This window comes from Mesocricetus auratus, unplaced genomic scaffold (assembly GCF_017639785.1).
Source record: "Mesocricetus auratus isolate SY011 unplaced genomic scaffold, BCM_Maur_2.0 Super-Scaffold_100003, whole genome shotgun sequence".
Classification (NCBI taxonomy): domain Eukaryota; kingdom Metazoa; phylum Chordata; class Mammalia; order Rodentia; family Cricetidae; genus Mesocricetus; species Mesocricetus auratus.
The window spans coordinates 73,674,035-73,699,633 of NW_024429188.1; the positions used below are offsets into that span (position 1 = coordinate 73,674,035).

General features: G+C 42.9%; 1 protein-coding gene and 1 long non-coding RNA gene across 9 annotated transcripts in view; one reads left to right on the forward strand and one right to left on the reverse strand.

Moving 5' to 3' along the window:
- Nucleotides 1-8,325, forward strand: part of LOC106021648 — a 26,625-nt gene extending 18,300 nt beyond the window's left edge. For 4 of the 8 annotated variants that reach the window (XR_001196861.3, XR_005876838.1, XR_005876839.1 and 1 more), the window contains 3 exons: nt 3,609-3,785; nt 5,687-5,767; nt 7,357-8,319. This is a non-coding gene — a long non-coding RNA (uncharacterized LOC106021648). Of the gene's footprint in view, nt 1-3,608; nt 3,786-5,686; nt 5,768-7,356 lie in introns of all 8 variants that reach the window. The other 4 variants (XR_002384147.2, XR_005876837.1, XR_002384148.2 and 1 more) reach the window with 4 other exon arrangements.
- On the reverse strand, nt 1,408-24,415 carry LOC101835336 (glycine receptor subunit alpha-4). The gene is made up of 9 exons (XM_005076715.4): nt 23,981-24,415; nt 20,042-20,172; nt 19,694-19,761; nt 18,791-19,014; nt 18,572-18,654; nt 16,892-17,032; nt 14,022-14,236; nt 9,603-9,752; nt 1,408-5,058 (listed from the first exon to the last, which is right to left on the reverse strand). Exons 1-9 carry the CDS (start codon nt 24,046-24,048, stop codon nt 4,768-4,770), a joined length of 1,371 nt encoding a protein of 456 aa, XP_005076772.1. The 5' UTR covers nt 24,049-24,415; the 3' UTR covers nt 1,408-4,767.
- Between the last annotated feature and the right edge of the window lie 1,184 nt (nt 24,416-25,599).

Genomic DNA, 25,599 nt, shown 5'->3' on the forward strand with positions numbered 1-25,599 from the left:
TGGTGCATGCCTTTAATTCCAGCACTTGAGACATAGGTGGATCTCTGTGAGTTAGAGGCCAGTCTGATCTATAGAGTGTGTTCCAGGACAGGCTCCCAAGCTACAGAAAAGCCCTGTCTCAAAAAAACACAAAAAAGAAAAAACAAAAAAGTAAAACAGATTTAAACATAAAGTAATATTCAAAGAAACAATATATTTAAATCATTCTGTGAGGTCAGTTATGATAATATTGTGTTTATTTTATGCTTGCCACTTAATTAAAAGAAGATAATTGAAAAGAAAAAAAGGATAGAGATTTTAGGCAATAGCTAATTTTTACTGTGTGCCAAATTATGAGTTAAATACCTACATTGTGAAATTCCTCCAGCAACGCTATGAGGTAGTTACTATTAGCTTCAATGAACAGATACAAGACTGAAGTACAGAATAGTTCAGTAATTTGGTCAAGGTCATATAGTTACTGGGCTTTGGATTTCTTCAAGCGTTCAAACTTGTAAAAGAGTAAACTGAGGCTGAGGGAATTGCCATTCAAATCTAGGCTTTGTCTGGCACTAAAGTACCACACTGTCTTAAGCATCCAATTGTCTAGTAAAATAGAGAATATGCTTGTGTTTTTACAGATCCATTCTGTAAGACAAGAATAGTCCCTGGTTTAAGGTGATGGCAAGAATTTCCCATTATTCCAGGGAATTAATACTGAGACCTGTTTTTAAATAACATACCACAGAGTATAACACAGCAGAGCAGTTGTATAAAGCTTTACAGTGAAAACAGAGGGTACCAAAAAAGAGCTGCTTGGGAGTGGTAATGGTTGAGTTCTCTTGTGACTTCTTCAGGTGGCTTTATGTTGGCAGACGTTCTTTGCCTTCCATGGGGAAGATTGTTTGTGAGGGTTAATTGACTCAGAGACCATTCTTTCCTTGGCTTAAGATCTGCTAACAAGCTGTTCTGACTAATAAGCCATCAGCCCATATTTGTAGACTATAAACATTATTCTAACTGGAGACTGGTAGAGCAGACTGTGAGGCTGGGAGGAACAGCTTAATTGCTTTCCCTTCAGAGTTGACTGTCTCCTCAACAGAAACAACACGTAGAACAGGGGAAGCAGATGGTTGCACTGCCTAAATTCCCACTGCTGTACTCACTTGTCACTGACAATGTTTATCTAGTGATTGGGATTTTAATTATAGCTTGATCCCAGTCTTGATATATGGTGTATTATTAATGTTTAATAAGAACATTATAATTCTTTTTTCAGTGATGCATCTTAATTTTGTTTCTGTTATACCTGGAGACTGTATTGTATGTACATAGCCATATGAACTCTGATTTTGTAGGATTTTTTCCAGATCTCTTTTTCTGTGTTCAATAAATTAATGGAAAGGGAATGAGCAGAAACATATATGGTATAGCAAGTGGAAAGATAGGCTTTTATTATAATCACACATATTATGTATTACTAGGTATCAGAGCTGTGCAGGATAACAAGTTATATAAAATGCATCTCATGCCCTCAAAAAGCTTATTCTTCCATTGAATCAGTGAGTGGAACCTTGCTTCCTAACCCCTGGGTGATTCCTGAACTAGACTGGTTAGTTTTCCTTAACAGTGCAGCCTAACAAGATAAATCCCAGAGTAGTGAAGTACAATTTTTGAGATTTTGGTACCCTGAAATAATGAGATAAGACTAATAATGCCAACACTGATATAAACAATAAGAGAAGTGGGAGGACACATAAAAATTTCAAAAGAAGTAATACATTGTAGATAGAGTTGAGGGAGGCATTTGTATGACTCAGCAAAAAATGAGAAAGTATCTTTAAATCAGTCTAACACTTTAAACAGAAGGGTACCTGTTCTTTTACAATAGGTGGGAAAATGCTTATGGGAAAGATAAAGGATACATTTTATTCAGTACATTTCTTCCACTTAGAAAGTTTCTTTTTGCTTGGCCTGTGAATTTTTGGAGAGAGCAAAAGGACCTAATAGTAGGTTAAAGAGACAGAAGAGGCTAAACCACTGGCATCCCACAAGGCAGAACAAGCTGTAAGGAAGATGGAGGCACTAATAGCTTTAACAACTGAATAAATAAAGCCTTTCCTCTTGAAAAATGCATTTATGAAATATTTATCCAACATTAAATATTAACAAAGAATTAATGAAAATATCCAAAACACGTTATCTTCATAGGAAGCCTCCACCCGTTTAAAAATGCTGTTTAAATCTCAGAATCACATCAGATGTGATTCAGTGAGAAATTAGTATTGGACTGGGGGAGGGTAAGTATTACAAGAGAGCTGATAAATGGACATGACCTCCAAGTGAGGTCAATTAATTGGTAATTTAACAATTTTGTGATTGAACAGACTGCTAAATGTCAACCCCCCTCAGTGAGACCTAGCATTTCTCCAGTCCCTGAATGTATGTGGGAAGAATAAAGAAAATGAAAGCCATCTGTACTAGATCCAATGTTGGCATTGTGCATATACTTCCTCTGCTTAGGGGCTCTAGTGAGAAGGATAGTACCTTCCACCTGGCATTGGCTCTGAGTGGCTTTGTGAATTCCTTTGGTCTATTATGTTGGTTGGTACTTTGGCTTCTTCGGCACCCAGCACCAGCTGATGCCCTGATCTGAGTCCCAGTTGGACAGCCTTTATTGCTCAGCACTGTAGCTGTCTCCAGAGCATTGTTCTTGAGACTTCCAACAGGGCAGATTTGTGTAGTTGGCCCATCTGGACAAGATCTGTAACAAGTAGAGCTCTGTGCAGTAAGCTCATCTCCATAGTCCACCCCCACCATCCCCGCCTCCGGGCTGCAGCAGCCTGACACCCCAGCCCCATCAGGGACAGTATCAAAGAGATACTCTCTGCTCCTTTCAAAAGGGTATTGCTTGTGGCCTCTCATTGATTGGCACTACCTGGGCAGAACTAGGAACATAGGGGCTCTCTTCCCTTTTCAATTTAATCTCCTCCAATAAACCAGTTGTAAATTTTTGATTCTTGGTATGAGAGTGCTAATGTGGCCAATAAAAGTAATTTCAAGATCTGAATGTAGTAGTACACACTGTTAATCCTAACACCAGAGAGGTTGAGACAGGAGGATTATGAGTTCATAACGAACCTGGGCCGCAAGTAAGTTCCAGGGTATGTTAAGATATACAGAAACACCTTGTTGAAAGAAAGATAAATAAATAAGCAAGCAAACAAATAAATAAATATAGGGTAGCTACCTTAGTCATTCCAAAGTACTGTCTTTAAAATCAAGGGAGACCAAAGGGTATCTCAATGAATAAGACAAATTCAATATTAAAATGGAGAAAGAAGGCTGGTTTTGTCCTTGTACTATATTTACATTGATCATTGGACTTAATTGACTTTGAATTAGGAATACTATGTGGAATGAAGTAGTGAGAAAGAAATGAGATCGAGAAGAGAGGGAGATGGAGAGAGAAAGGAGAGATGAAAGGGAAGGAGGAGAGCCCTATTACATAATTATTATGCTGGGTCCAGAGAAAAGGACCCACTATTTTAAGAGGTTATTTGTTTGTGTATTCCAACTGCTATCCTCACATTCTTATGTTTCTCATCTCATTTCTATGTTCCTCACAGTCAGAACACTTCAAAGAACTCACTGTACCAGGCCCATGCATCCCTATGACACACCAATCCATTTATGACCTTTTTTGTAGCCTTATCTGAATCCTATGGAAGAAGAGAGGGAAGCACAAAAAGGGCAAAGGAACAATCCAGAATACGGCTCTCCAGCTTGTACAGCTACTACCCAGGGTAGGTTGAGTTCTCTAGATGCTGAGATAGAGACACCCTCTACATGCCTAGTTCCTCCTCAGGAACTTTGAAGCCTATACTATCAAGAACAAGGTTGCATGGCACCTGCTTGCCAAGAGGAGGTGCAGGAGAAAGTTAGGAGGTCCTGGAAAATAGGGACTTTGGAGAAAAAGAACCTTAATAGTTTCTCTAAAGCTTGTTTCTATACTCCAGTCTTCTTAAGTTTTAGTACTTTTTGATTTTCTTTTTTTCTTTTTCCTAGATCAGCAAATAAATTTCTTAAAGCATAAGCTCCCCACCACCTCCTTTTTCCTACCGAGCAGCATAACAAAACCCGTGGCCATGCTAATTGATTAAGGACTAGAACAAATATGTCTGGGGCGAGGAGTTTAGGTAGACCTGGAAGGGTAGACTTTCTGAGAGTCCTAGGATCTTGACCAAGTTCAAAAATTGATAGCTTTTCTAGAAGTGAACCTCTCTTTGTTGGACCATATACCAGTGCCCTACCCCAGGTGGTGGGAAATCTGTGCCTTTGTCTTTCTATCAGTAAGGGCATCTGACTAGATCATTCAGAGCAGTATTTGTGGACTGAGAGGAATCCATATGTGAGCTTGCAGTAGGAGGGAGAGAAGTGCCAAATAAAGGACAGGCTCTGAATACAAGTAGAAAAGATGAAGATGACAAAAACCAGAAGGTCCCCAGCAATGACAGAAAGTCACTCTGGAATCAGCCAGATGGACAAACAATGAGAGATGGCAGAGTAAGCAGTAAATCTGGATTGGGTAGATAAGCCATGTTTGTAAGTATAGCCACCTTTGGCACTAGGCAATTCCCATGTAGCTTGGGAACTGGTGATTGAAGTTCTGAGTGGGAGGTCAAGCAGGAACTGTTTATGCTCCTGATAGAGTTTGATGGAAGGGAGAGAAGCTCACCCAGGTGGAAGCAGGAAGCCAGCAGCTATGCATTATAACCTCCACCCTGTTCACAGTGCCTGGTGGATATCTTCTGACCTTAGAACTTTATAGACAACCCAATAGAAGATATTGAAGACAAGAAAAGTAAAGGGGAAGACAGCCCTGGAGATGGTGTCAATTCTCTTGGCTCGGTCCACATAGAGTTTCCTCATGGTTTCTCCCTCCTTTCGAAGAGGTGCTGGAGGTTGGGGATTATAAATGCTGGAACCTTCCATTGGACCTCCATCCCTTGCTTGTAGGCAGTGTCCTAGGCCATAGCCACGAAAATAGAAGCCACTTTCTCGTATGATATCTTCTTCCTGGAATTACAAGAGATAAAAGGTGGTATTTGAGGCCAAAGTAAAAGCCAGACCACACATAAATGTCTCAAATCCAATGTGATACAGGCAAATGCCTCACTGCACTGGCCCACTACATGTTTTTTGTTGATCACAAAATTATTTTAAAAAATACATATATGTGCATATGCTAAGCAGCTATGTCTGTTGAATGGACCACTGGCCAGATGAACTGCATGCTTCAGGATATAATGAATGGAGTGGCTTTTTGTTTTTGTGATGCCAGTATCTTGTGAGGGTCCATCCAGATGAGAATCTCGCTCAGTTGTGAAATACCTGGCAGGAAAATGTACTATTTGCCCCACTATACAATGGCTCCTTAACCTTTGGCTTCTGCAAAGGGATTAGCACTTTGAACATAGGAAAAAATTAAAGTCTGCACACCAGAGAGCTTTGCTGTTCTGTTCTTGATTTATCAGGGTCTTCACAGAGAGTTGTATGTGTGTATGTCAGAGGCTGTTCACTATCCTGCTCTTCAACTTGGAATTGGTACAGTTTGGCAGCCTAAAGGCTTTGCTCACCTATCCTTTTAGCCTCTTTTATCAAAGTTCTTGATTCATCTCACATGCATTCTTTAATTCATTTTCAGGAGAGGTTTGCCAGATCCATTTTACAGATTAAGAACCAGAGGCAAGCAAAGTATCTCAGAAGGAATTGAAAAATGAGTGGGGTAAGTAAAGTTAAAAAAAGTCTTTCTAGCATTACAGTTCAGGAGCCTATACCAGACTCTTCAGCTAGCCCCCAACTAGAAGATGCAACTACAGAATATAGGTATTAAGAAAAAACTTCTAAAGGAAAAAGTTAGATCCAACTGCTGTTTTTGTTTTAATAAATCCTATTATTTCTCCTTTTACCCAGTAAATCTGAGGGAAATTATTTGGAACTATTTCCATGGCTAGAAAAAGTAATTTCATATAGAAGATGAAATATATCCAATAAAGTAAGCTGCTCTTGGCTCTTTTTAATTTTAATATGTACCTTTTAAAGCTAGCCAGCAAAGATGGGTAGCCTAAAATTCAAGGATAAAGGGGTTTGCATATTAGATATTTATGACAAATTCTGCTTGGTGAGTGTTTGTATATGTGTTGGGGAGGGACAATGTGCCATTAAATATTACTTTGTAATTTCCATAGTTATTGAAATAGAGTTGATTTTTTCTACATATCTAGAAGCAGAATGCTGAGAGGCTAGAGAAGGAAGCTATACCCAAGCGAACCTGGGAAATAAATGCCCAGTGGAGAAGGTGGGGTACAAAGATGAGAAAGAGTGATGAATGTTCAAGGTAGACAGGCAGGAAAAAAAGAAGTTGGAGAGACGAGAAAGTAAGTCCCTGAGAGGATTTACTGGCCTTTTGTAATTTTTCTAGTTCTTAAGTAACTGTATTAATAATAACCAGAAGTTTTATCTGTCCAGTTTGACAGCCTTTGCCCTTGGCTGCTGTGTTCAGAGCCAAGGGCTAACCTTGCAGAAATAATGAAAAAAAGGGTTTCACCCTTTCCTCTGAATCATTTAAACAATCTGGGAAGACGAAGCGGAAGCACATCAAAAACACCCATTGTTTTAGGCAGTCCTGTAGGAGAAGGCCATCGTTCAGGGGAGACTGATTGAGGAGAGGTTAGAAAGAAAATGATGAGCCGAGAGCTGGGCGGACAGTTGACTGTCTCCTGAAGAACCCTATCTTGACCTTGACTCTAGGTTCCCGAGAACTGTATTTCTTTCTTTTTCCATTGGGTTTTTTCAAACTGAAGGTTCCTAATTCTTTTGCTGGAACATGAAAGCCCCGAAAGAGGGTCCAGACAAATATGAGCTCTCTATCAACTTGTTAAGCCAGTGTAGGACCTCCAAGATTCCTGAATTCCACTGGGGTTGCAACCCCACATTGGGTTACCTTAGCTTTAGGACACTCAAGAAATGGATATTATTAATGGCACAGATTTGGTTTTCAGGTTTTATTCACATTAATAGTAAGCCACAGTCCACTTTTAGGCAAGCCACAGTGTCCTAAGTAGGCATGAAGCTACTACTAAGTAACTTTGTAATAATTGTGCACTGTGGCTCATTCCATTATAAGCTCATGGCTAGCCTGTATGTACACACGAGCAGACAGAATATGGGCAGTATCTGTTTGGATGGGTACAGGGTCAAACTGAGTAACTCTGTAGTAACTATAGTAATCTTTGTTACTTGTACATCAACACAGGCATTTTAGGTTAAAAAAAGGGACTCTGGACTATTTAATGACCTCCTCTTCTTTCCTAGGAAAAACATCAAAATCAAAACGTCCTATGAATGAAGATTTTAGTCCCTTCAGACAAGGTAATACAACTAAAGAAGAGGCCTATATGGTTATTTTAGAAAAGGAAGAATCCTGTTTTCTTTACTTCTGCTAACTATGTGCAGGTCTCTGGAATAATCTTATTCTAAGAGATGCAGTTGTGGATCCATCCACTAGAGGGCTGACTATTTAGGAACCATGAAGGAACTAAAAAGCAAAGAATTGGTAATCAGAAAAATCTACGTAAGAGCCATCCCTGTCTTTCCCAGAAAGAAATGTGAAATCATGCAGTTTGTGTGGTCACTGGAAGTCATATGGTAGGGGTGCTCCAGGAGCAACTGAGGTGTGTGTTGAGTGTTAGGAAGAACAAAGACTCCTTGTAATAGTATGTCTCAGGTGGGCTAGAGTCAGAATTTGTATGTGCATCTGTCTGTGTGTGTGTTATTGTGGATCAAACCCAAGATTTATGTTTATGCTAGGCAAGCACTCTGCCACTGAGCTACATCCACTGCCCTCTGGAGTCAAGATTTTTAACAGTGGGTTCCAGTAATTTGTTTTCTGTCCTCCAAAAGTAATTATGTGCTTGGCCTTTTGGTTTTGAAGCCTCTGAATTAGGTAGAAAACAAGGAGTCAAAGCTTGAGACATTATGTCTCTAAAGATTAAGCAACTAGCAGCAAGGCCTTCAGCTTTGCCATAATTGGAGCTTGTTTTTCTCTGGGTAGCCCAGGCACCTCTGTTGTCATGACAACTTACCTAGCACCTATTGTCTGGACAATTGAGGGAAAACTGCTTCTGTTGTCATGACAACTTCCTCTTCTATCTCCCCTTGGTGATCTCTCTGCTATGGAAGAAATGGGGCTAAAAAACAAGAGAGAGGCGGAACACCACCTCAAGCCTAAGAACTGCGAAGTGCCTGATGAAGATCAGGATAAATTCCACCAGTCAGAAGAGGCAAGTATTGATCTTTCCATTCCAGTTCAAATAGAGGGACCTCCTTCAGTGCTCCTCTGGAAAGATACCAGTATCTGACTCTGAGTTCTTACCAGTAGGACAACTTGGAGTTACTTCCTTCTTGATGAGGAAAACCAGAAACAGCTATTATTACTGTAAGCACTGCAACTTGGCTAGAAAGGGATCCTGGCAGTCGGGAGCCCAGGAATACCACACAGCTACCATAAGCACAGCAGCTTCCAGCCCTGCTGCATGGAAAGGTTTCCCCAGTGTAACAACAGAGCAGGGAAGGGTTTCCCTAGTGAACTTGTTACAGTTCTATTCTGCTCTAGCCCCTGCTAAGGTTGTTGCTTCTCTCCTCCACTCCATTCCAACAAAGGAAGGTCTCACCTATACCTCATTCAAGAGATTTATTGGCAGGGAAGAATCCAGGAAGTGTCTGCCTCTGCCAGGGTGGAAAAAGGCAATTCCCAACTGAACAGGCACAGGGCTTATATAAGGCTTCTAGGGGTGGACTTTTTCCCGGGTAAAGATTTTCAGGGTGGGAATTGGTTGGATTTCAACTCCTGAGCTTGGACAAGCTCAGAGCTTGGCTGGATTTCATGCTCAGGTATTGTTTGGTTTCATGCTCAGGGATTGGTTGGTTTTTTGTGCTGATTTGTCAGGGGCAGAGTATGCTTCTTTGGCTCTGGTTTCAGGGCCAGGGTGTGGTTCTTTCACTGGTTCTGGTTTCAGGGCTGACATGTATTTTTTGGCGCTGGTTTCAGGGTCAGGGTGTATTTTTTTGGCTGGCCCTTTTACCCTAAGTTACTTCTCAAAGCAATGGCATTTATGCTAAGTCAATAAGGTCCTAATACTGGCAAATTCGTGTTTTTTTTGAAACAGTGTCTGTATGTAGTCCTGGCTGTCCTGGAACTTGCTATGTAGACTAAACCGACCTTAAATTCAGAGATCCTCCTGCCTCTGCCTCCTGGGTGCTGGGATTAAAGGCCTGTGTCACCATGCCTAGCCCTGGCTAACATGTTTTAAGCACTTACTATATGCCATACTCTTAATCCCTCTACTGCCTTATAGGGGTTAATGTCCCATTGGATAGATAAAAGAAACAACCAGAGAAACTAAGTATTTAATTTTACTATCACCAGTCTGGGACTAGAATCTAGAATTCCTGATTGCCCAGTACTAGAGCTCTGGATTGGAACTCAGTTTGTGGGAGGAGGAGTAGGAGAGAGGAGTCCAAAGGAGAAAGGAAGTGGAACCCTCCCTGTTGGTACTCACCATGCGTTGCCGTCTCTGCCTTCTACGAAGTCTCATAAATTCCTTGTGCTGACGAGAGACAAAATTGACTGCAGCATACTCAAGCAAGGCAGCGAATACAAAGAGCAGGCATACAGCCATCCAGATGTCAATGGCCTTCACATAGGATACCTGCAACATAAGAGAGCAGTTACCCTTTCTGGAGTCCTTCCAACGGACTATCCAGTGGATTCCAGTCCATATCAATTGCTTGTTCAGTTTTATCCTGAAACTCCTGTGGTGTTAAACAAGTCTATCAGGACCTGTATGTTTATCTGAAAGCCTGTGTCAAAGAGACTGGGCTACCTATCATCCTTTAGCTCACTGACATCTCCATTTTTGCTTTTATGAGACTTTCCCCCTACTCTTCATTTCCTTTATTTGTTCTTTTTACTTTTCTGTTTCACCTTCCGATTCTTCCCTTTTGGTAAATAGCAATAATCAAAATCATATTTGTTTGCCCTCTGGTATCTCCTGGGTTTCTCATAGCCACAACGATAATTAGGGAGGGCTCACAATTCCCATGTGAGGTGTGTGGAGACATTTAATACCCAGAGAGAAAGGGTCTTAGCAGAGATCACTTAGAAGGTAGTATTAGAACTGGGAGGTTCTGAGCTTTCAAATCAGTGACCTTGTCATTTACCTAGGTTACAGCCTCACTGGCCGACTATGAGGAGCTCCTGCATCTGTATTCTCCTGTTGATCCTGTGGAGTTTTCTGCTGCTTTTGTAGGAGTCACTGCTGAGGGATGGAATGCAATGGTAAGCTAAGGCTTCATCGCTCACCTTGGAGGGAATGGCAGAATCCTGAGAGAGCGCCACCTAGCCCTTGTCATGACACCTCAGTAATTGCAAGGCACTCTTGGCATCCACCATGCGGTTCCTACTGTGCCCCTCTTTGGCAGCTTTTAAGGGCATTTGTTTTCCACTTCCCTGGTAAAGGTTGAATAGCAACCTCTCCAGGAACAGGGTACAGCTAGGTGGACCCAAGAGGAGGGATTCCCTGTGCAGTTTTGAGCTCACTCCATAGAGCTTCCTGTCAGGAGTAGGATTCGTGGACAGCGACTTCTTTTTATCAGCTTCTGCATTATAAGGCACTGACAGTGCTGCAGATCCCGAGTAAGGAAAAGGTGTCATTCGATAGAATCTATTGTTGGCTCTCTGTGATACTGGAAATTGAACCCATGACTTCATGCATTACAGCCATAATCTGTTACCAATGAGCTATATCACTAACCTCCCATCTTAGTGATTCTTAACTGGAGAAAACTGCTCCACCTACAAGAGCATTTATCAGTGTTTGACAAAATTTTTGGCAGCATGATTTTAGAGTGATGATAGCTACTGGTGTATTATGGGTAGAAAAAAACGGATGTTTTTAAGCATCCCAAAGTGTGTACTGTTCCTCACTTTAAAACATACACCCACCAGAATTATCTGCTCCAACTGAGGTGTTAAAGTTGGCAAACCCTGCTTTCATTTCTGGCAGTTCCACTGAAAGAGTGAGTAATAGTGGGTTACTTGGTAACTCTGATTAATAATTCCTTGGCGCTGTCTCTACTTCGCCACCTATGCAGAAGGCATCCCATTTGACTGTCTACCACCCAGGCCCACTGGGCTCTTAGTAATGAGTGATAAGGGATAGTCATGAAGGCTTTAGACTATTAGTGAAAAGTACACTTTATGAATTTGTGGCTTGTTAATGATAAATGTGTCATTAATACATTTAAAAAAGATCCCTGTGATTATATCACCCCCCAATATAACCCTTAGGAGGTCCTCTATTACCCTTGTGATCTAGGTTTGTTATACTTACCATGGCCTTTGACCTCTGTCTTCCTCTTTAGCCTCACTATTCCCCTTATATTTTATGATCCTGCCATAGTGAAATAGTTCAGTGTTTTTAAAGAAGCCAGTCTCTTCTCCTCCCTCTGATTTGGGGATCTTATACTTCAGCTTCCATATTAGACATGGTATTTTTGAGAGGCCTTTCCTGATATCTCCCTCTTGTGTGTTTCCTTCCGTTTTACTGGCTTACCCATACCTCTTTAGCATCCATCACATACCTGACCAACACTTCCACTACCCTGAGCTTTTCTGTGTCAGGAACTATTTTTATAGCGTTCAGCATTCTATCCCCAGTACCTGAGTGCTTGGCACACAGTAAGTAGTTTTGCAATGAGCAGATGGAAGATTTAGCAATAGGTTCCTATCTGTGGGCTCCTACTTGCTGTCTCTGCTCTTTGTTCCTTTCTTTTCCCCACGAGCTAAGGAAAGGATAGAATTTTATCCTTCCTCCCTAGTACAACCCTATATGTTATCGTTCACTTACCCTTTCCTCTTGCAGCTATGGAGATGAAGAGCCTAGCAGACAGATGGAAATCTGTGCGGTTAGGGTGTTGCACAAGGCAATGAAGGACTGGTCTCTGGAGACTATAGGAAAAGACCACCATAACTGAGTTCCCTTTCAAAGAAATCCCTTTTAGTCTCATCCTAGATAGTAGAGTTTTGTTTTGGGTGGTAGTGGTGTTGCTGTCAGATGCCTCTGGCTTGGCCTCATCTCCCCCTTTACACCCTCAAGGAAACCTAATGTTGCACAAACTCAGGAGTAAACAGGAATGCCTTGACTTGCCAATTCCTTTACTCTGTGAATCTAGTAGGCAAGACTATTCATTTTAGGGTATATGCCTGAATATTCTGCTTACTGGTCATTGAGACTATTCAAAAGTCGTGAAAATATGACAAGAAGGTCCTAACTAAGTGTTGTAAACAAATAACCTCTTAAGAAAGTCCATTTTTGTAAATGAGGAAACTGTGATACCTAAGAGCAGATAGATTGTGCTTACTCACAGCAGGGAACCAGAAAGGAAATTCTCTTAGAAAGAATGCATAAATTGCAGTATTTTTGTGGGATATGAAGAATCTTCTTACATGACAGAGGATAAAATGGGGCAGGGTTCTTGACACAGTGATCCCCATATAAGGCTATTATAATAATGTAAGTATCATAGCCCAGGCTGGCCCTATGGATCTCCTCTAGGGTTAGGCTGCTTCTAAAAGCCTCATTAATACCCCAGTCCACTTAGGAAACACATACAGAAAGGGGCCCCTGACAACTTCTTCTCAGGTACTTGATCCTAATCTGAACTTGGTCCCTGTTTATCTCTGTAGGGGCTTTAGAGTAACTTAAAGGTTTCCTAGAAAATGAAAAACCTGTATGGGGAATGCCTTCTGCTTTATTCCCAGATCCAATACTCATTCTTTTTTAACTCTGACACCTGGGTTAACATTTATTGAGCAATTATTATGTGCCAAACACTGTCCTTATATGTTAATATATAATTTATTTTTCACAATAATCCCATAGAGGGGGGAAGAATTCTTAGTTTCATTTTATAGGCAAGGCAACTAAGAGACAATTTTATTCAAGGTCATACTATTAGTAAATAATGAGGCTGGGATTTAAACATTAATCTGCCAGACTCTATTCTCCTACATTTAAACTCCCCTATGGCAATTTCATGAACATGCCATCAATATCTATATCACACACTATTTAAGTCTCCAATAAAAATGTCTTATTTGGAACAACCAATGAGAGATAGCATTTCTCAGGGCCAGGTTCCCAACAAATCAGAATAAGAGGGAATATATTCAAAGCAAGATTCATTATTCTTCCATGACCAAGTACAGTACCTGGTACGTAGTACTGTTCAACAAATATTTATTGAATGAAAAACAATAGCCTAACTCCCTGATTTTCTCAGAGCCTTGCTGACTATAAGGACTTTGAGGTGACCTTTAAATTCCCTACTTGAATACACGATGCAGGGAGAACTGTTCTTAGTCCCATCAGCACAAATTTTTCTGCATAGTCAAAACATTAACCGGCCCCAGATGATCAGAGTCTACTGTCTTTTAATTGCTATTATATTTGCAACCTCAAAATATTCTCCTTCCCCCCAATAAACACTATATTTAGAGCACTTTGTAACAGTACCTTACTTGTTAAAGAAAGAGGACAGGATTTGGTTCTTTGCTCGTTTCTAGTCAGGATTGACCTTGAGAAGGTAATTTTACCTCTCTGATATTCATTCTTATCTGTACTATGAGAGAATGGAACTTTCTATGTGATAAGGGTCTTTTGGTATTGAGCATGGTAGTATTTCCCAAAGAAAATTTAAGTAAGGCACTGTCTCTACTCATTCCCTAGCCAGCAACATTCACATTATTATGCTATTATTAATAGTAGGTTATGGAGAAGGGGAAATGTTGGATGCAGCTATTGCGTATCCATAGTTTCTACCTTAAATCCAGGATAAAGGAGTAGCACAGCGGGGAGCATGCGATGAATGGGAAATAGGGGCTTGATGTCACCAGGTTCTCTTGCATATCTCTTCACCTTAGGCAAAGAGGCCCTGGATCCAGAGCTCTGGGTTGTCATGGTGAGGACAGTGGTGATGCCGAGGCCTACACGGGCAGGGGCAGCATCCATGTTGATCCAGAAGGAGACCCAGGACAGGATGACAATGAGTAGGCTGGGAATGTACATTTGAATCAGATAGTAACCCATCTGCCGCTCCAGGTGAAACTTTACCTCTATGCACGTGAATTTTCCTGTAAGAAAAGAAATGTATTAGGCTCTGAATCCCCAGACTGTAGCTTAGCCTGAGGGACTATGGGTCAGGAATAGGGCAGCCCTGCTGAACCAACCTCTGGGATCCTCAGCTGGCCAATAAATGATACTTTCAAAATGGCCCCAGGTAATGTGTGCTGTACTTAGAAAGCTCTCACATCAGCCATAAAGATTGCCTTCTTGCTCCCAGAATTTTTCCTTAGAGCATAAGATCTTTCAAGTAACAATTACAGAAAGAGGATAAAGAGTAAGAGGGCTCCCAGCTTAGACTCTCTGGGGCTGAATCTCAACCTTTCATTTAATACCTATGTGATCTTGAATAATTCACCCAAGCATTTTGTTATCCCTTTTGTTTTGAGACAAGGTCTTTTTATGTAGACCAGGGTAACACCAAATTTGGGATTCTCTGCTGTACCACCATGCCAAGTTCCACCCAATCTTTTTGAACCAGTTTTCTTGCCTAGAAAACAGAGTAATTAACAATGTCAGTTCCATCATTGGGCTGTAGAAAAGTTAAATGAAATACTGTAGTTGAGGGCTGAGCATAGTAGCTCTTTCTACCATTAAATAGTTATTAGGAAAGAGTTAGTTTTTGACTTCATTTGTATCTCACCATCCTTCCTTGCACTTGCTAATGTCCCTGAATCTGTAGTAACAGCTGGGATAAACACTCCCTGTGTGTTATGCAAATGAGAAGAACAAGCTAGTATATAATGAGAAAGGATTTGTAACAGAAATGAGCTCTGGATACTGACAAGCAGGTTCCCATAGAGTATAAGGAAGAGCTGTCCTGTTTCCTCATTAAAAAATGCATTGGTTATAGGCACATATCTCAGGGTTCTTCCTTTTGACATGCTAGCCCTCTTTAATTTATCCCGCTTCCTATAACTCTGAAGCTAAGAAAACATTCATTAACAGCCTTTCTCAAAAACAGAGGCTGGGGATAGATAACACAAGAGGGAAAGCAGATTTGTACAGACATCTTCAAATACCCACCAGGAGATGGCTTTCAAGACCCCATCACAGATACTAAAATCTGTGAATATTCAAATCCCTTATATCAAGTGGCATCATATTTTTATTTTAATTATGCAACCCTTCTATATACCTATATACTTTAAATTAGGTCTGTATTCATTTAAACACATGTGTGTGTGTGTGTGTGTATGTGTGAGTGTGTGTACTGCATCATGTGTTGAAGTCAGAGTACAACTTTCAGTAGTCAGTTCTCTCCTTCTACCATATGGGTCTTAGGAACTGAGATCAACTCATTTACCCACTAGTGTGGATTTTTAGGGACTAATGATAAGGAAAAGTCTATATATGTTCAGCACGGATGAAATTTATAATTAATGCTTTTTTTCTGAAGTTGGATGGACCCTTGGACATGGGACATCCTAACATGGACAGCCAATTTCAAGGTTTTGTTAGTATTAATAGTGAAAGAGAACCCTTACTGACTAAAGCCAGAGAGATCTTTTGTAATATTTTCTTCAAATAAATTCTAAGGGTGAAATTCCTGTATAAATAAATTGGTAAAAAATTAACTTCCAGACTAACATTTCTCAAAATACAGTGTTTTCTGAACTATCAGTATCATAAGCCTCATGATACATGTTAATATGCAAATTTCTAGACATTTCCTCTAGTATATATGATCAGAATCTGAGAGTTATAGCCTAAGAATCAGTGTTTTTCAGATTCCCCAGGGAATATATTGAATACAAAAGCCTGAAAACAATTCACCTACATACAAATTGCTGTTCCTGCTCCCAAGTTTCTACTAATTTCTACTCCCAGCGTAGTTTCTAAATTCAAGGAACTCTTCTATCCCCACTCCCACACAACTAAGTCACTAAAGGATATGAGGAACCAGCAACTCTTAGGAAAGCTGAAGGATTGAGCTGTCCAGTTATGAAAAACAGTTCCTCTCAACTTCCCATGCTCCACGTTCAGGAAGAAAAGTTAGGTGAGGAAAGCCAGGCAGTGGAGGTGACTGGGAAAGTGTACCTGGTCATCTGCCTGTTCCTTCAGGCCCTTTCCTCTCTATTTGAGCATAGCTATTGACAACTCCTATCTGGAGATTTCCTAGCTTTCACACAAAATTGGCCCTAGGAAAACGAGACACTTTTGTTGCTTGTTGTCACAGGCCTCTACTCTGCAGCATATGAGAGTGATACAAACATGGGCTTTGTGTCAGATTGGAATTACAAATTTGATATCTATTAACTATGTGACAACTGATTTAAACTCTACCCCCATAACTTTCTTTAACGTTTATTTTATATGTATTCACTCTGTGTGTGTGTGTGTGTGTGTGTGTGTGTGTGTGTGTGTGTAGAGAGAGAGAGAGAGAGAGAGAGAGAGAGGAGTCCTCTTCCTCCACCATGTGGACTCTGAGGATTAAACTCAGGTTGTCAGTTTACCTGCTGAGGCATTTCTGTAGCCTTTCTGTGTTCTCTTTATGAAAGTAATGCTGACAGTCTCTTTCATGATGAAATAAGGTATAGCAAGCATGTAGGATCATATCTCCTCTATTCTAATGAGACTCCAGTGGAACCTGGTGCCTTGTACCCTTGTCTCTGGTTGAGGCCCTTTAGCGTCTCATAAACAATAAAGACCTGCCTGATTCTCACCTGTGTTGTAGTGCTTGGTGCAATAACCTAGATCCTTCTCATCCCGCAAGATAAATTGGGGAAGTGTCAACCCCTCAGCCACTTGGACAGCAGGAGCATCTTCTAGCCACTCAAACATGAGGTCATTCATGGTATAGCCAACTGCAAGTGACAGAGATATCAAAGAGTTTCACAGTGTATGTTTGGGGTAAGGACAGAGGTGAGTTAAAATTAGCTAGGGTACATAGTTGAGGAGCAAGGTTTGGGGTTTAGAAATGGCACACCAAATCTTGGAAATGGGAATATTTCTGAAAAGGGAATTTCCTCAGTTGTCTCACAGGCTTAAACTAAATGAGCCATACACAATGATCCTAGACTACTCTGCTATGTAGGTATCAAACTTGGTAAATGCCTAGAGAGGAATTACTCTGGCTGACTTAAGATGGAAGCCAGGAAGTTTGGAAAGATGTCAATGATCCCAGCTGGGAACCTCCTGCCACTTCTTAAACCCAGAGGAGTAAGCATGTGTACTAACCACATGTCCTGAGCTGGCCTCAGAGCCAGGGTTTCTGCCACTTTACCTCAGGGAAGAAAGCTATTTCTGTCCTTCCAGTCATGCATGGGAGAATGTGCATACCACAGACTCCTAACCAGGGACTTGAGTTGGAAAACATTCAGACTTAATAGCTGATTGTGACAAGTTGCTCACAGATTACATGCAGTTCATGAAGGCCCATGGCACAGACATGATCATGTTCTCATATGTAAGGGAAGACAGGTTTACAGAATCTACTGTAAGGTCCACTGTAGCTGCATGACTTCAGGCTAGTCATCTGCTCTTCTGTAAAATGAGGCTCGTAGAGGCTGCTCCCCTACGTTTCAAAGTTGTGAGGGATAATGGGAACCTGCCTGTACAAGTGGTATGTGAATTCTCAGGGTGGACCACAGGGCATTTTCTTTGCATCACTGTTTCCATGTGCTAGAAACAATGCCACAAGCTTTTTCTCTGAGGGACATCTTGTGATCTCAGTTTTCCCTCCTGAAGGTGACAGGTGAAGAGTGGAAGTAAATTATGAGCCATCCTTGCCATCCTTTGGCTTTTCTGTCCGTTTGCCAGCCCATATAGGTTGACACCTTTGCCATAGAGAACTTTGGCTGACTTCACCTCTCTAGGCACTGTCCTATGTATGTCTGAAGCTGCCTCTCATTCTCTGTAATCATTATCTGTGTTCATGGAGAATCAGAGTTCCAAGGGTATACTTGCCCCAAACTGACAGACAGACAGACAGACATACATACATACATACATACATACATACATACATACATACATACATACGTATCTTCAATGTCTTAATTCTGGGAGAGTAAGGGTGAAGCTAAATTAGGGACTGTAAGAAGAAATTAGAACAGAGGAAGTACCCTTCAGATAGTGCCTGATGGCTGGCCCAAGTGCATTTCTGTATAAGGCTGGGAGTCATTATGTTCCTAGCTCTATGGAATAGTCAGCCCAGCAAGTAATGTGGGAACACAAAAACCACACTGGGCCTGGTGTCAGGGAATCTTGGCTTATAGTGTCATCTATGACAAGAATTGATTGTGTATGCTTGAGCAAGTCCCTCTCCTGTCTGAAGTATCATTGGAGGATATTAACTAGCTGATAATCTAGTCCTTGCCATGTGATTCACTAGAGTCACTTACAGCTTTCCAGCTGCATCGTGCAGGTCTGGATGTCCATTGGGAAGTTCTTGAGGTCCATTGGGCAGGACAAAATGAGGGTCAATCTGGTGGGAGCAGTAAAAAAGTAATGACTTCAGTTTACTGGGGTGCCACATTGTATAGCACAGACCATCTTCCCACCCTTCCATCTCCATCTGGCTTCTTTTGATACAAAATCCCCTTGCTATATACTAGGCACACCTGATGCTGTAGAGCACATTCCCATTCTTGAAGATGCGTAGTAACTTATTGTCTGTGGTCACCTCATGGAAGTTGGCCCCTTTCTCGTTGGCAAAGAAGAGATCTGGCTTCCAGATAGAGTCGAGCATAGAGGGGTCTAGATCCAGAGAGTCATCAGGATATTCTCGGTAGGCCAGGCGTGGGTCATTCCATTGTTGCCGCAAGAAGACATTTACCCGGTAATCCTGGAAGGGTGGTGAGGAGGGCCTATCAGATGCAGTGCTTTTCCCAGGGACCCAGTAAAACCAACATGAGTAAAAGGGCCACAAAGAGGAAATGCTGCTGCATCTTGGGGGCAGTAGATATTTTCCAGTGGAGAAAGCCCATTGTGGCCAAATATGGCAAATATGGCAAGGGAAAATAGATTTATTTAAATATCTACTATGCACCACACTCTGTGCTAAGTGCTTTTATGTAAGAATGGAGGTTGAACCCAGGTTCTCGAGCATGCTAGGCAAATACTGTATCACTGAACCACATCCTCAGCTCTAAGTGCTCTCCTCATGTGCATCATTTTATTTAAACCTTGCATCTTTCTTGCACATAGAATGGTTTTGTGATCTACACCTTGCATATGAATAACAAAAACCAGGAAAGATTGAAGTCAAACTGCTTAACAGAACTGTGAAGTGGCAGAATTGGAATTGGAACTCAGGTTTTTCTTATTCAAAAGCCTGTGCTCTGCATTGGTTACTTCACATATTTGAAGAGCTGACAGTGACCTCTCAGTCATCAACTCAAATGTCCTGTGGCGTAAGTTGTGATCACAGAGCAGGAAGAGGACGACAGAAAGGAAATGCTTGCTATCTGGTGAGCCTCTCCATTCACACTGGAATGGAAGTTGGGAACAGGAAGATCCCTTACCATGGTGGTCTCAGTGACGGAACCAAAACTGTTGATGAAGATGTTGCAGGTCACATTCACAGGTGGGCCTAAGGGTAGCAAAGCACAGCCCATTGGCAGGGCATTCCAGAAAGCTGAGCACAGATTCCAGAAATCTCTCTCTGAGCTTCAGATCAGGCCACTGCTGGGAAAAGACTGAGAGCTACATGGACTCACAGGCAACAGGGAGGAGGGGCTCTTTCTGAGCTATGACATCTAGCTTTGGACTTCCAGCCTTTTTCCTTAAGGCTGCCCACCAAATACTGGCTAAGCAGTATGCCACCCCAAATAGTAAGCATGGAGGGGATTTAGTAGATGGACGTTTCTTACCTTTGAAATTGGGCCTAATCCTGGCATCATATCCAGATGTTCGTCCCATAAGCTTATCCAAGAAATCAGAGGGAGACATGGGCTGGGACCCTTTGGGCCCAGATTTGACATCCTCTTTTGCCAAAGTCACGCTGGACAGAGAAGAAAAGAAGTTTGAAGATAGGTATTTTCTACATTTATCCCAGATTATACTTTCCCTTCTCCACCCCCCTTTGATAAATCTGCCCATTGGGCAGAAAGGTAAGAGAGAATGGGTCTCTGGTGTGCTAAATGAGTAGATAAACATTATGAGCCATCATGGCTGCCCAACAATCATCCTGGGAAATGGCCTTCACTTAGATCTTATGTTTTTACTTTTAATTCTCAATAATGGCATGAGGACTGTTATTTCCGTTTTGCAGATGAGAAAACAGGCTTGAAAGGTAAGTTACCTATCCAAAACTTCAGAACTTCTGAGTGACACAGTCAGGACTCAAACACCAGACTAAGAACCTGCTTAGTGTTCTCTTCCTGAAGGTGCTTTGAAAGCATTCAAAGTAGAACGTCATCTTATCCAGTGTGTTGCTAATATAACTTAGCCAAGGATAGGAGGGGCTTTAGGACAAACAGCTTCCCTGAAAACTGGTATCAGTTGCTTGGGCTTTCTATAAGATTTGCAGAACTGGGGTAGGCTTGGTTTGTGCCATTTCTTCTTCTTCTTCTTCTTCTTCTTCTTCTTCTTCTTCTTCTTCTTCTTCTTCTTCTTCTTCTTCTTCTTCTTCTTCTTCTTCTTTGCATGGCAAGAGGCTACATTAAGTGTGAGCTCATGGCTACTACAGGCAGGTGACTATGGTAATTAAGCAGGGATCTATAGCCATGGGACAGTTTCCCAACAGAGTGATTATACTGAGGTAAACTCCCATCTTTCTCTACCGAACATCTTGATTTGGGGGAAGATGTCAGTATGTTTTGGCTTGGCATAGAACCTAGCCTCTTTTCTTTTGTCAGTTTTCCTCCTAGGAGAGACAAGGAGATGGATCAGTGAATAAAATGCTTGCTGCACAAGCACAAGGGACAGTGTTCAGATCCTCAGCACCCAGGTAAAAGTCTGGTGGATATGGCAACACACTTGTAACCCTACCATTGGCGAGTCTAGCTCTCACGTGGCAAGGTGGATAGCTAGATGAGCGGAAATTGGCTAGATATGGGTTCAGCAAATGACCCTGCCTCAATATATAAGGTAAAGAATGATTGAAGAAGACATGTGACATCAACCTCAGGTAGCCATGCATACATGCATGTCAGTGTGTACCTACACGCATTTGTGCCCACACGTAGGCAAACACTTGTACACACATACATACAAGTTTCCTCTTAGGAGCAGAAAAGTCCCTTTCACATAATCATTTACTAGTGGACTAGCCAACACATAGATGAGTCCCAGGGACTCAGCAAAGCCTGAGCAGAGGTAGATGTTAGGAATGAACTCAGGCCAGAGACCTGTCTAGAGTAGGTACTGTCTTGCTGCATCTTACAGTCATTACTGTGCCAGACATAGCCATCTCCACAACTGCCATGACGGCTGCACTGTGGGACTGAGCATCGGGATGACAGCTGCCTTTCTGTGTCCTAGTCTCCTTTAAGCCAGTGGCCCCCTTTCCCCAATGAGTCTGTGTTCTGATCAGTGACTGGTGGAATCATTAAGGAACTAAGGCACCACAAACCTTATCTAGGTTAATTCTCACACAAGTCCTCCCTGAGTATCTCTGTTACGATTGGCTCTCTGTATCCATGGGACATTGGTTCTAGGACCCCTTTGTAGATAACCAGATTTTCAGATGCTTAAATCTTTTATATAAACTGGTATAGTCTTTGCATATAACCTGTACACATTTTCCTGTATACTAGTAAATCATTTCTGGGTTCTAACACCTATTGTACTGTAAATGTTATACATGTAGTTGTTTAGCAAATAAGGACAAGGAAAATCCAAATATGGCCAGCACAAGTACTATTGGATATTTTGTATCTGTGAGGCTTGAATCTGAAGATGTGGAAATAATGGGTATGAAGCGCTGACTGTATATCCATAAGGAGGTGGGGGACCAATAAGGTGAAGGTGAAGAGGCTTCAGGAGCCTGAAGTAGTGAATGGTCCAGCCAAAATTCAAAGCCAGTGACTTCAAGACTCAATGTGTCTGTCACAGTACTGTCTGTCACAAGGAAAGTAGCCCAGGATGATGTATCCAAGAACCAGAGTGAGAAACAGTGAAGACCTGCTCCACTGTGACTTCCTAGAATCCTGCCTTGGATCCCCCCAAATAGGCAGAGTGCCTTGCCCTGGGGACAGAGGCCACCCTGGCCCCTGGCAGGAGTAGCCATAGCAGGTGACTTAAGCAGGCTGGGGAAATCCAAGGAGGTTGGTAGTGATGTTGGGGCGGGCAGAAGTCTGTGGCTTGTCCACAGGATGTCCACACTGGCCAGGTGCTTCTGCTGCTGCTGTTGTCGCTGCTGTTGGCCATCTGCCACCTGCCTGCTGGGAGGCCATATGGCCCGGCTACATTGCAGCCAGACCTCCCGACTGTCCTCAGCTTCACTCAGGTCACCTCTTCTCTAGTCCCTGTCCTAGAACTCTAGGATAGACTGTGAATTTTCTTTCTCTCTTTAGTCCCCAAACCTGTTTTGGTCCTCCGCCTTCTGAGATTTTCTTGTCTAAGGAAACAAGAGTTACTTTGTGAAACCACTATATTCACTTTCTCACCCCTGAGGAGTCCCAAACACTGACCGGACCTAGAAGGATCGAGAACGAACAATCATTTAAGGCCCTTGGTGGTATGAGGAGAGAACTTTGATTCAGCTCCTGGGTACTTGAGCAACCTTGAGCATGCCACTACACTTCTCTAGGCTTTGGTTTCCATATGTACAGCTAATAGCTTGAACTTAGAACTCTCGAAGAGCCCCTCTTCCTCTAGTTACATCCAGTTTATAAGCACACGTGGTACTTCTACTACTTGTTCTTTGATCTTGAGGCAATCTCCCCTCTGCAAGGGTCAACTCAGTGACCCCTTTGTGTCTGTTATATCTGTACCCTTTAAATTCCCTCTAAGAAGCCATTCCATTCTGAGCTGCTGTTCACTTCTAAGCCTACTGTCCCACTTTGCACCCCTGCCTGCCTGCCATCCAGTGTGTCCACAAGTGATGGGGCAGAACGCGCCTCAGAAGCAAGGTGCTCTGGGACACTCCTTGGGTTAAGTGGAAGAAGACACTGCTCTGGCATTCACTCTTACCTCATTGTGAGGTATTCCTTTGAAGACCACCAGTTCAGCCAGGCTTGGCATCTTTTCAACCTACACTAGCTCTTGTTTTAATGGGAAGGGACAAATGGTCAGGGGATGTTTGCAAGTAATCCCAAGAACTCCCTGCCTACATGCTCAGGAAATAGCTGTTACCTGGTTCTTCTAACAGGACAGTGAGCAGCCATGTATACAAGGGCAGGGTGCCTGCAGAAAGCTAAGGTTCAGGCAGCCCGGCTCCATCCTGCTATGGTCCTGTAGCAAACCTATGCCACCTGCAGCCTCGTTGGCATCTGACATATGTTTCTGTCATTTTTAAGGATCCAGCTGCTAGGAAGATAGGGTTCAATTACAGGACATCTGACCTCTATTTTAGGACTCAGCTACCTAGCCCGTACCCAGACCCATGCAACTCAACCATACAGAAGCTCCTCTACCCACACTGGGATCCTGTATCTGCACTGGACAGCTCCTGGGTCCTGACTGAGGAGGGTGTGTCCTCCCAGTGTGCCCCGCGGACTGGTTTTGTTTTGTGTTTTTCTTTTCTTTTCTTTTCTTTTCTTTTTTTTTTTGCAAACTTAGAAGAAACTGTGTCAGTTGCCCCATCTGTTACCACCAGCCCCCAGCTAGTGTTTGCATGCACCTCCTTCTCACCCCACTGAGCTCACCTGAGGAGGACCTTCCCTGGCAGAGTCCAGAGGAGAAGGAAGAGGGTTGCAGGAACAAGAGTTGTCATTCTGCAGGGACCTTGTAGTCCTTTCTCAGCCTGGCTGTCAAGGTGAGAGCAGGTATCCCTGTGGGAAAGGCAACAGTACAGAGCCCTTCTCCAACTTGGGCTGGAATAAGGAGCCTGCCTTTCCTCTCCTGCCTCTTTTCTGCCCTGCCCTTAGCAGTCAGGGTCTAGAACTGTTCCCCTGGAACTGAACCTGACACAAATAACCCCACTAGCTCCAGCTCCGGCTCCGGCTTAGACTTGTCTTGGACTGAGGAGGGCCTTAGCCTGCCGGTTAGGGAGCCAGAAAAGATTCTCTTTGGGTAGGAATCACTCTGCAAACACTGGAGAGTCTTGGAGGGGAGGGAGGAAGGAGCCAGGCAGAAAGATGTTTCCCTCCCTCCCACATCCCCCTAGATGCACCCTCCGAAAGCAGCAATTTAAAGGCACAGTCGCCAGCAGCTGGAGTGGGGTTCCCAGCTTGTCTGAGTTCTGGGGAGGAGCTTGGACTGCTGAGCTGCCGCTTGGGGAGAGCCTGAGGTGTTAGGTCCAGCCTCCAACTGTCCAGGAGGGATGCTCACGCATAGAAAGCCTTGTTCCCCCTGTACACAACAGCTTTCTTTTCACCGTGGAGCCAAGGTGCGGCACTAAAGTAAAGTCCTAATGCTTTTTCTAAGGGAAAAAGACCTCAGAGGGGTCGTGGTGGAGCCCCAGGGTATCCTAAAGATGACGGTTTCGGGTCAAATGGAGGCGTAGCGGAGGCTGACTGCAGGGGCTGCCTTTCTGTCCCCTCTGGATGGAGGCATGGAGGATGGCGGCCCACAGTTGCCCCTCTCTTTACCTGCCCAGTCCTATCATTCTCCTAGCCCCCTTCAACCTGGTAGTTCTGCATTCTCTCCTCTGCTAGGTTTCCCTCCCTCAGGTAATCTCTGTGGAGTCTGTCACCTGTTGTCGCTCTCAAAATCCTTCCTCCTCAGTATCTGGTCCCAGGACTGCTTGTGGGAAGGGACGACTGTCCTGGGTAGAGGTAAGGGCCAAGCATAGCTGGGACATTGGCTTTGTAAGCTTTCGAGGAATCATGGGCCGGAAGTGAGGTGGGGAGGACAGTGCTCGAAGCCCCACAACCCTAGGTGGAGGAAGAGAGCTGGAGTGTGACCTTGCTTTCTGCACATTTGCCCGTGCCATCTAGATGCTTAAGGATGTTTTCTTCTGTCTGCCTGTCCAATTTTCCCCGTGCATCATCAAAGGAAGCACAGAGACTTCCCCTGGTGCCTGTCCCTCCCTGCTTTGGTCTCGACGTCTCTTCCTCTCTCTGAACTTTTCCATCATCCACCGTTTATTTCCATCTCAGTTTTCCTCTGTTCCTTCTCTGAATCTCACCTCCTATGTTTGTCTCCCCCTTTGTTTCCCCTCTCTTTCATCATTTTCATTCTCTAGCTCCCCTGTATCTTCAATCTCTCACACTTCCTTCCTTAATTATAGCAGTGAAAAACCAAAGGCTTTCTTTTCTTTCGGTGGAAATTCCTACCTGCTCTGCAGAGTTTAAGTGTGTGCCAGGCGGGGGGGGGGGGGGGG